The sequence below is a fragment of the Podarcis bocagei genome (genome assembly GCF_964188305.1).
Source record: "Podarcis bocagei genome assembly, chromosome: 13".
NCBI classification, from domain to species: domain Eukaryota; kingdom Metazoa; phylum Chordata; class Lepidosauria; order Squamata; family Lacertidae; genus Podarcis; species Podarcis bocagei.
Genome location: NC_138138.1, coordinates 57,027,850 through 57,038,758, shown reverse-complemented (window position 1 = coordinate 57,038,758; position 10,909 = coordinate 57,027,850). Strand labels below are relative to the sequence as shown.

At 54.1% G+C, this 10,909-nt stretch overlaps 1 protein-coding gene across 1 annotated transcript; it reads right to left on the bottom strand.

Moving 5' to 3' along the window:
- Positions 1–974: 974 nt before the first annotated feature.
- Positions 975–9,864, bottom strand: LOC308572154 (2-acylglycerol O-acyltransferase 2-like). The gene is made up of 6 exons (XM_081168099.1): positions 9,710–9,864; positions 8,372–8,550; positions 5,156–5,360; positions 3,792–3,966; positions 2,738–2,937; positions 975–1,553 (listed from the first exon to the last, which is right to left on the bottom strand). The coding sequence occupies exons 1-6, from the start codon at positions 9,801–9,803 to the stop codon at positions 1,399–1,401; spliced, it is 1,008 nt and encodes a 335-aa protein (XP_081024225.1). The 5' UTR covers positions 9,804–9,864; the 3' UTR covers positions 975–1,398.
- Positions 9,865–10,909: the final 1,045 nt, after the last annotated feature.

The following is a 10,909-nucleotide window of genomic DNA, read 5'->3' as shown; positions in this document are numbered from 1 at the left end:
GTTAAGCCGCCTGCAGGATGCCAGCTCTGGCTCGGCTCTCGGCTGCGATTCCTGCATTGCAGCGGGTTGGACTAGATGACCCCGGGGTCCCTTTCCAGCTCTACAGTTCCGTGACTCTGCATGCAGCCAATAATCATCTGCTTTAGGCCTCTCCGCACCTCCCCAGCCAGCCCTTGGGCAAGAAAGGTTATTCTTAGCCTTAGAGGAGGCCGCCGCCACCACACACTCTACTGGGATCCATTTTCCGACATGGCCTTTGGAACAGCTGGATAGGTCAAGCGAGGCTCTGGAAGGGGGAGCAATGCCACTGTCACAAAGCACAGGAGGGGAAAGAGACAGAGGCAGGATGAGGCCAGGGGCCGATGATATGCCCCCAAAGAGAAGCCAGCAAGCAGGACTTGAGGGCACCAGTCTTCTGCAACTGTGGCTCCCCCGTTTCCTGGTGTTCACAGGTAGACTGTTCCTGGGCATGGAGGGTCAGCTGCAAGAAAAGGCCTCCTCAAGAGGAGGCTGCTGAATCTGGCAAATGGCCCGCGTAGCACAGCATCCTGCCCCCCCCCCAGTGGCTGAATCAGAAGGGACCTTGGCGGTCCTCTAGTCTAGTCCAACCCCCTGCAAGGCAGGAATCTTTTGCCCAACATGGGGCTTAAACCCACGACCCTGAGATTAGGAATATTGTGCTCTGCCAGCTGAGAAACCCACAAATCTCCCCTCCTTGTGCTTCTCAGGCTCTGGAATTCAGACCAGAGCCCTCCTGGCTAGGAGCCATTGACAGCCTAAGGGAGTTCTGCAGTTTAACTCTGCGCTACCCGAATAATTATTTCAGCCTTGCAGCTTTCTCCATGCTGTGTGTATTTTTCGGGAATGGGGGGGGGGCAGGAGAAGGAGGTGGCAGCCCATCTCTGAACCAGGTAAAGGGGGCAAGGAGGGCAGGCAACCTTTTGTCTTTTGCACAAACCCTGCAGCGCACATCATTTTGAAAAGACAATTCTGCCCTTTATTACTTCTGCAGAGGGAGAACAAGGGGGGCTACTGCTTAGAGGCTGAAGGAGCATTTCATACGGGGGGGGCAACCCACATCCCCCTTGGTTCAGGCAAGCACAGAACAGGGAACTACCCCCCAGGAGGCAAGTATACAGCTTTCATAAAAGCAGCCATTATCCAGCTGCCCCCCATTTAAGTGCACGCCACCCCCCTCCACCTCCTTCCCTGGAATCCTTCAAGGGTCAAAAATCAGGGTGCCCCCCTCCTGAGACTGGGGGACCCCCCAGTATTGAAATGGTTCCTCATCAGTCGTCTTCTCCAGAAACCCCTTCATGCAGTCCAGGAAATAAGCTCCCCACAGGGGATCTCTTTCGGGGTGGGGGGTGTCCGTGGGTTTCGCTCCCCTGCCCTGCCCTACACGATTTCGAGGTGCCTGTCTTCGGGGAGGCCGTACGCGGCCTTGTTCTCCTCAAAGAGCTGGTTGAGCTTCTCCAGGTAAGTTTTGTGCAGCTCGTCGATGGCCTCGGATGACGGGTGGGGGGTCTTGGGCACGAGGATCGGGGCCCCCACTGTGGGTGGGAGACAGAGAGAGAGAGAGTTAGTGCTCGAACTCTGCACCAAGAAGTATTCCAGCTGCTTGGCTTGCACGGGGTTGGTCTGGATGACCCCTGGGGGTCCCTTGCAATTCAGTTCCATTATTCTGACTCCTGGGGTTACCTCCCCCCCACACTGACGGCTTCTTTTAGGGTCACAACAAACTCCTCCACTGGCTAAGTGGTTAGAGCGGGCAAGGCCAGGATTCGGCCCTGAAGGATGCTAGCTGCACAGCCAAGTGCTTGACTGCCCCCCCCCCCATAAAATCTACACACACACACTCACACCCCAGGCTGGGACAAGGGATTCCTTCGCTACGACTCCAGCATTGTGAAAGGGGGCTGGATTAGAGGACCTTTAGGGGTCCCTCCCAACTCTCCAGCTCCCCCCCCCATAGCATTTGGGTCGCAAATGTGGAAGCTTGCAGCAAAAAGTCTGGGCAGGGATTGGGAAAGGAAGGCAGCAAAGGGAGGGTTAGCCTTTCTCCATCAAAGGGGGGGGTGTCAAAGGGTCCGGTTTTGCAAAGAGAGACCCACCCACCCCCCGGGAGTTGCAGCACGCTGAGTCAGCGTGAAATCCCCCCCTTCTGCCAAGGCCAAAGTCCAACGCGACAGCTCTGCTGCCAGGAAGGCCCAGAGGGGAGGGAGGGTTGCAAAAGGCAGAGGTGGTACAGAAGTCAGTGTTGGGGGTGTGTATGTGTTGCATCAGCCCAGGAGCAAAGTGGGGCAGAGACGAGAGGTGCCGTGGGGCAGGCAGAAGAGGCCCAGGTTGGGTGGTTAGGAGGGGAGGCCCCACCGGTCACATCCAGAAATGGCTTTGCACAGAATTGTAGAGTCGGAAGGGGTTCCCTGGAGGTCATCCAGCCCAACCCTCTCAAATGCAGGGAGCGACAGCCAAAGAATTCCTGATTGAAAGCCTCCCGTGAAGGAGAGCCCGCCGCCTTCCAAGGTCGCAGAAGCAAAGAACCGTACGCGGGTTGGGTGGGACACCCCAGAGGCCATCTAGCCCAACCCGCTGCAATGCAGAGATGGCAGCCAAGGAGTTCCAGGCAGGCGGATTGTCAACTTTCCAAGGGAGTCCGCTCTGCTGGCAAACAGGTCAAGCCCACCTAGGAGACACACACACACACTCCCCCCCGCTGCCCCCCCGCTCTACCCACCGACTGTGTAGATAGGCCTCCGGAACGGCAGGAGCCCAACGTTGTACTGGAAGACCCCCCGGGCGTGGAAGAGGGGCAGCGCCAGCCCCATGGCCTTCTGGAGGCGCTCCTGCGCTGCCCGGATGAAGGAGCCCTGGGGGTTGGAGACCTGGTTGAAGAGCTCGTTCTCCCCAAAGGAGAAGACGGGGACAAGGCCAGCTCTGGGAGGGAGGGAGAAGTGGGGGGCAGAGAGAGAGAGAGAGAGAGTGAGCAATGGGGCGCAAGATGGGGGCCTGGCCAGCAGGCTGCACCTTAAGGACGCTGCTGGATCAGGCTAAGGGGGGGGGGCACCCAGTCCAGAAGCCTGTGGCCAAATACCCCTAAGAAATCTAGGAACCTGATAGACTGCTCTTGGAACAGGAGGTTCCATAAAAAGAGTCCTGCTGGTATAATTCGTAATCAGTTACAGCTATGGGTCTTATTCCAGTGGTATAATAATAATAAAATAATAATAATAATAATAATAATAATAATAATAATAATAATAATAATAATTTATTTATTTGATCCCCTATCAACCAGCCAGATGTCAGGACTACCTGGTACCTTCACAAATACTTATTTCACTCATTATAATGCACATCAATCTCTGACTTTTGTCTTCTGGGGGTTTCCCCGTTGTTTTTCTGTCTCTCACAGCTACATTAAACCTACCATTAAAATGATGGACGGGTCATTTCTTCGTCAGAGGGCAAACAGGCAAATTTAGCAGGGGATCAAATACTTCCCCCCCCCTTCCCAGATGGGCGGGGTATAAATAAGAAATTATTATATTATTATTCTCCCTCCCTCTCTCCTGCTATTATTCCTATCTCTCTTTCCTCTTGCTTTCCTCTTCGTTCTCTTTCCGATATCTTTGTTTTGCTTCTGCTGTTCTTGTTTTTTTAATTGCATGTTGAAAAGCCTTAATAAAATTATATTTAAAAAGAGCCCGGCTTGATCAGGGCTAGGGGATTTCGCTACGGACAAGTCGCGAGGAGCGACAGCAGAGGGTCCCCTGCGCCCCCAAACTCACCCGTGCTGCAGCGCCATCTTGATGAAGCCCTTGCGGTTGTGAAGCTGGAGGGTCAGAGCTCCGGGTCGGGCGTCAAGTGACTCGGGAGGCCCCCCAACAGCGATCACGGCCACCTGGCCCCCGCCTTCGTGGCCAAGGAGGTAGGCGGCGCTGCTCTTATCCGAGGAAACCAGCCCTGCAGGGAGAGAGAGAGAGAGAAAGAGCTCCCTTCCAACTCTACAATTCTAAAGACAACAAACTTGGTAGCCATCCCCGCCTCCTGTGGCAGGGAGTTCCACAGTCTGTGCTACAAGAAGGACTTTCCTTTCTGTGTCCAGAACCTTCTCACATTCAGCAAGTCCCAGTGCTTTGAGAAAGGGAGGAAAACTTTCCTCTGTGATGAGGAAGAAGAGTTTGGATTTGATATCCCGCTTTATCACTACCCGAAGGAGTCTCAAAGCGGCTAACATTCTCCTTTCCCTTCCTCCCCCACAACAAACACTCTGTGAGGTGAGTGGGGCTGAGAGACTTCAAAGAAGTGTGACTGGCCCAAGGTCACCTAGCAGCTGCATGTGGAGGAGCGGAGACGCGAACCCGGTTCCCCAGATTACGAGACTACCGCTCTTAACCACTACACCACACTGGCTCTCTGTGATGTTTTTATTTGCTGTTAAGCCCCCACAGAGTGGGTGGGACAACCCAGTCGGATGAGTGGCCTACAAACAATAAATTATAGTAGTAATAATAATAATAATAATAATAATAATAATAATAATAATAATAATAATAAATAACATTTTATTTATATCCCGCCCTCCCCAGCCGAAGCCAGGCTCAGAGCAGCTAACAACAATAAAAGTAACACAAGAGTCTAAAATCAATTCATTTTAAAATCAATTCAAGTCAATATTATTATTATTATTAATTATTATTATATCCACCTTCTCCATGCCACACATGATTTCATAGCCTCTTGCTTGCCTTTAAACTTAAAAGCCCCCCCTTTCCTCATAGGAGAGTCGCTCCATCATCTCCTTCCCAACTCTTCAATATCCTTTTAAAGACGAGGCGACCAGAACCATAGAATCCTAGAGTTGGAAGAGACCACAAGGGCCATCGAGTCCAACCCCCTGCCAAGCACGAAACACCATCAGAGCACTCCTGACATATGGTTGTCAAGCCTCTGCTTAAAGACCTCCAAAGAAGGAGACTCCACCACACTCCTTGGCAGCAAATTCCACTGTCGAACAGCTCTTACTGTCAGGAAGTTCTTCCTAACCGTATGCAATATTCAGTTCATATAATGGCACGTGGCGGTTCCTCTTGCCCCACACCCACCCACCCAAGCCCGGCAGCCCCCTGCCCGGGTCCCCCAAGCCTCTCACCGCCGCTCATGATGTAGTCTCGGAAGAAGGGCACCTTGAACCAGAAGGGGAGCATCAGCAGGTGTGGGGTGAGTCCCGGGAAGAGGTCAGAGAAGCCCGTGCCCTCCGTGCAGAAGTTCCCGAAGGCGCCAGCCACCAGCACTCCGTGGGGGTGGAAGCCGAAGAGGTAGTTGCGCGAGGGGTCCAGATCCACGGTCTTCACCAGCTGCCGTGGGGCGGGGGGAGAAAGAGGGGGGCAGGGTGAGGAAGCAGCCGGAAACATGGGGGGCAGGCAGCGCAAGGGGGCAAGAAGGGAGGCAGGGGACATTCCACACACACACACACACACACACACACACACACACACACACCTCACTTTTCGGGCAGGGAAGGGCACCCGAAGGTGTTGGGGGAGAGGGCTATTTGGTGACCCCCCGCAATGAATTACCCTAGAGGGATATGGGTGTTTCCCGCAGATGTTGTCACTGCACTGCAGAGGGTTGGGCTGGATGACCTTTGGGGGTCCCACGAAACCCTACAATTCTGCGGCTCAAAGCCATTCTCTGGTTCCCAGGACCAGCCCCATTGGGGAGCCCCACTTCTGAACCCAGATGGAAACCTGCAGCACACCTGTGGGGTTTTATTTATTGCACACACAGGGGGGGGGGAACCTGAGAGCAACTGATGAATAATAATAAGTTTTATTTATACCCTGCCCTCCCCAGCCAAGACCAGGCTCAGGGCAGCTAACACCAGGTATAAAAAACAATTGATTAAAATACAGCATAAAAACAGGATTAAAACACAACGTTAAAATGCAGCCTCATTTCAGTAGAAACTCAAATCAAAAACTTTTTGGGGATGAAAACGTCAAATCTTCACGCAGGCCAACTAAACTGAAGAGAGTCTGTCAATAAAATTACTGGTAAAAGCAACTCTTCAGAACAATTGAAGAATAAAGCCAGCAATCAACTAAAAACAGATTAAGACATCGGCTTTCTAAACATCTGGACAGGCCTTGGAGTAACAGTTGGAAGGGAACCCAAAGATCATCTAGTCCAACCCCAGGAATAGGCAGCTATGCCACACGGGGATTGAACCTACAACCTTGGCGTTATCAGCACCACGGTCTAAATATCTGACCTATCCTGAAGGTCTGGCTCTAAGCAGAAATGTTCTCAGCAAAAAGAGCCCTGACATCAATAAGCAGGGAGTTCCACAGTTTCCTTACAAATGCAAAGAGGGTATTAGGAGGCAGCTGCAGCAGCACCGGCTCCACACTGTGGAAGGAAAAGCACTCTGCACATGCTCCGTGTCTCAGCTCAGCCTTGCCATTGCAGCCTCCGCCTCCCACACACCTCTCCAATATGGGGCAGACACTGACCCCATCCCATGGGGCTGCAGAGCTCTTATGGGTCTGCGAAGGACTCCAGGGAAGTCTTCTCTTTTCTACAGGACAGAAGGAATGTGGCTTTTCCTGAATGTTTGCTCCTGCTGTTCAAACAGAGGTGGAATTTGTACCCAGGTCAAGTGGAGCAGAGAGGAAGGTCCTGCGAGGGCACGGGGAGGCAGGCAGGGGCCAAAGGAGGGTGTGGAGAAGCCAGAAGGATGTATAGATTATATCTCTCTGCATATTCGGTTTTCATCACTTAAACCGATTAATTCTCAATTTGTTACACATTTCTCTTTTTTGACGTTACATATAACAACTTTCTGTCTGCAAGAGGCGTTCAACTGACCCAGAAGCCAGTGGGCTCCCCTTCCTCAGAGGGTTTTTAGCAGAGGTTGGCTGGCCATCCGGATCAGGGATTCGTTAGCTGCAATTCCTGCAAGGCAAGCGGGTTGGGCTAGATGTCCCTTGAGGGTCCCCCTTCCGACTCCGGTCTTTGGCATCTCTCTGTCTCCTGGGGCGAAGTCTAACCGCTGGGTTTGCAGCATCGAAGTGCACAGGCCTCGGCAGTGTGTCCGGAGGTCCTGGGATGCCCAGACGCCAAGACCCCTTGGCCTCCAAAGAAAAGTAGAGCAAGATGTCTGGCACCAGCTGGGCTGCAACTCTCGGCACGCCACCCTGCCAAGGAGGGCACAGGCCACGCCAGGCCCTGTTGCAGGAATTTATGCATAGGTTGGGGGGGGTTGCCCCTCCAGCAGATATCCTGCACATGCAGCCCACTACCAAAACCAGCACAATCACTTTTGTGACTTTTGTGACTTGTCCCCACAAAACACTTGGTCACAGTTTCTTCCTGCCTATTCAAAGGGCCTTTGCTGCACGATACCAAATGTAAGAATTCACTGATCAATGGATCTCTGTACTGGCTCACTGGGAAAACTTCAGAAATTCATCTAGACCTGTGAGCTCAGCTGCTCAGCAGCCCCTCTGCCTGAGTGAGGATCCCTGGCATCCTGATACCTGAGTGCCAGACAGGTAGCCATTCCAGAAAGAACAAACCCAGATGGAGACAAAAGGGTGCGATTCACTTGGCTGGGAAACAGGGAAATGTGAATATCTCTTTTCTTACACTGGATGGGTGTTTGGTGGAGGGCAAGGAGAACCATGGGGCAGGGTCCAGGATGCTCAGATTCCTGCCACCAGACCTCCCCTTTCATGATGTAACCGTGATGTCGTTTGGGGGGGTGTAACATGGGGATTAAAGATAAAGGGACCCCTGACCATTAGGTCCAGTTGTGGCCGACTCTGGGGTTGCGGCACTCGTCTCGCTTTATTGGCCGAGGGAGCGGGCATACAGCTTCCGGGTCATGTGGCCAGCAGGACTAAGCCGCTTCTGGCAAACCAGAGCAGCGCACGGAAATGCCATTTACCTTCCCGCCAGAGCGGTACCTATTTATCTAGTTGCACTTTGAGGTGCTTTCGAACTGCTAGGTGGGCAGGAGCTGGGACCAAGGAACGGGAGCTCAGCCGGTTGTGGGGATTCGAACTGCCAACCTTCTGATCGGCAAGCCCTAGGCTCTGTGGTTTAACCCACAGCGCCACCCATGTCCCTCTGACATGGGGATGAGCAGCTAATCAAAGTTTGGATTCTCTTTTGTTTGGGGCTTCCATCTTGTTCCTCCTGGTGGCAGGTGGGAATCCTGTGGCGACAGTCTTCAAGAGAGACCAAGCCGACTGGCTGCTGTTTTGCTCTGGGATTCCTGGCTGGGATCCTTGCTTTTTGTCCAAGGGAGCCCTCAGATTTCACAGCCCCAAGACACACACACACAAACACACGCCCTGCTCACCGTCATGGGGAAGTAGTCTCGGAAGTAGCGCCACACAGCCCAGTTGCGGACCCAGTTGGAGCGGCGGCCCCCTCTGGCTGGGGTCTCCCAGTCCAGGTACAGCCAGGCGGCGTAGAGGACAGCCAGCACCCAGCCGTCTCCCAGGAGCAAGACGAGGAACAAGACCAGGCAGCATTGCGCTGGGGAGAGAGGCAGGCCTGGGTTCGGTTAGGTGCCCTCAAGAGGCTAGTCCTCAGTGTTCGCCCCACCCGGGAAAACCAACACACATACAATGCCTGCAAATCCCACACCACAAGCTCCTCCGAGAGGTTGGCTGCTGGGAAAGGGACCAGCCCCTGCTCCACCCCAGCCGATTCCTGCCTCAAAGGGGGTTGGGCTGGATGACCCCTTGGGGTCCCGTTCAAGGGAGGTTCAGCTTGCTCCTTCATGATACATAAAAATGTTTCTCTTGAACATGATGATGATAATAATTTTACTATTCACACCCCACCCATCCGGCTGGGCTGCCCTGCACTGTGAAAGGAAAGGCTCTCTGCACATGCTCCATGTCTCAGCTCAGCCTCTGCCTCTGGCTGGTTAACACCCAATACCTTTTGAAGTATATATTTCTTTGTATTTGCTCTTGTTTATTATTTCGTCTTATTATCTATTTTGCCTTTTTCTACGTTGCATTATTAAGCTGCAAACCGCGCCTAGACGAAGGTTGGCATGCAAAGTTAAACTATACAAAGCAGAAAGTGGCAATGAATGTCTGCTCAAACAGCCAGCAAAAGGGACCTCTCTCTGCACATGCTCAGAGGCACTCTGCTGTGGCCGTGGCTCTGGAACAGACGCTGAGGGGACGCTGCAGAAAAGACCCTTCTCCAACCCCCCTCCCGCCCTTCCCCAGCCTCCCACCCACCTGCGCAGCCGACCCAAAGCTCATTCCTTGCGTCCTCCAAATCGACACCCTCCTAGCAGGGCGGATTCTGCACGCTGCTTTCAACCAAGCTGGCAGAGTCGCCCCCTTTCCTAGTGGGGAGCTAGGAGGAGGGACACCCCCCCCCCGAAGCAACGCACGTTCAGCCAAGCAAGGCAGCCCACAAACTCCTTGAGAGGCGCCAAACTCTCCCCGCCTCGACTTTTTTTGTTAAAGAATCCCCGGAATTGCACCGCCCCCCAAAAAGCGAAAATCCTGCAGCCCCCCCCCCCTTGAAATGGGCACAGGAAAGTCTCCTCTCCCCCCGCCCCGAAATGAATACCTGCCTCTTCGCCACCTGCGGGCAGCGCCCCCCGGAACCAGCCCCTTCCCAAGGCGCCCCATAGGAGGAGCCCCCCACCCCTTTCCAGAGACCTCACCCAGCGCCAGGAAGGAAAAGACCCACTGCAGCACCGCGGCGGTCTGGAGGCGGCGGCGCAGCGGCAGTCGCAGCGGGGCGAACTGGACCAGCATCGCGAGCGCCGCGGGGCAGAGACCGGAGGCAGAAAACGCCGCCCGCGCCGGAGAGGAGGCTTATCAGGGGCAGAGTCCAGCCCCGCCTCGCCCCCCAGGCTCCCATTGGACGGGCAGCGGCCCCGCCCGCCTCCCAAATGGGCAGGCTTCACCTGGCAGGCCGTCATCCCACCGGGCAAAAGCTGCGCCGGTGGGATTTGCGCCTGTAAAAGCGCAGGGAGGAGGCGGACAGGCTGTTTTGGGCTGGGTTGCGGCGAGGAAGGGCGAGCCTGGGTGGGCTCGGAAGCTGAAACGCCGCTTTTATTCAGGGTGTCTAAGGAAGCCTAGAATTGTGGAGCTGGGAGGGACCCCCAAAGGCCATCTAGTCCAGCCCCACCGCACTGCAGCTGACGAATCCCTCGCCGGTGTCCTGGCCCTCCGGCCTCTCTCTTAGAAACCTCCGCCACCTTCCCAGCAAGTTAAAGGGGACAGAGACCGAAAAAGGAAGCCACCCCAGGCACAGCCTCCAGGGAATCACTTTGCACGTGCTCAGGGGCACTCCTTTGCCATGATTTCACAGGACGCCCCCTTCCAGCCGACCTGTGCCCCCATTTGCTTCTGCCCCAGAGGGAGGTGTGGTGTCTTGAATGTGGGAAGAGAGCAGCAGCAGCAGCAGGATCAGGCCCAAGATGCCCCCTTCCTCTCCCCCAGTGGCCAGGCAGGTGCCCCAGAATTCAGGACTCCCCTGCCCCCCCTCCACCTGTCCATCCCATAATGCCACCCTATTGGGTCAGTCCTCGCCTCTGCAAATATTTGGAATGGAGACACACGAACCGTTGGGACTTTATTATTATGCAAGTAGAAAGGTGCACAGGGTTGGTGTTTTGCCCCCAAAATCTCCCTTTTCCCTGGAGAGGTTGGGCACCCTGCTCTCTGTTGGCCTCAAGCCCCCAGGGCTTCATCCTGCACTCACAGGAGGAGGAGCTGAGAGCAGCAGCAACAACAGCAACTCTCCTCACTGCTGATTTCCACCAACTGGAATTATTTATTATTATTTCCGAAGCTGTTTATTATTATTATTATTAAAGTTTGAAAAATGGAAGAAAAAGCAACATACAGAAATCAAC

Excerpts from the sequence above, each read along its gene's own strand:
- LOC308572154 (XM_081168099.1), bottom strand. The coding sequence starts at position 9,803 with ATGCTGGTCCAGTTCGCCCCGCTGCGACTGCCGCTGCGCCGCCGCCTC. Across the intron at positions 2,938-3,791 it reads AAGATGGCGCTGCAGCACGG|AGCTGGCCTTGTCCCCGTCT; the intron begins GTGAGTTTGGGG and ends CCTCCCTCCCAG. Across the intron at positions 1,554-2,737 it reads GAGGCCTATCTACACAGTCG|TGGGGGCCCCGATCCTCGTG; the intron begins GTGGGTAGAGCG and ends TCCCACCCACAG.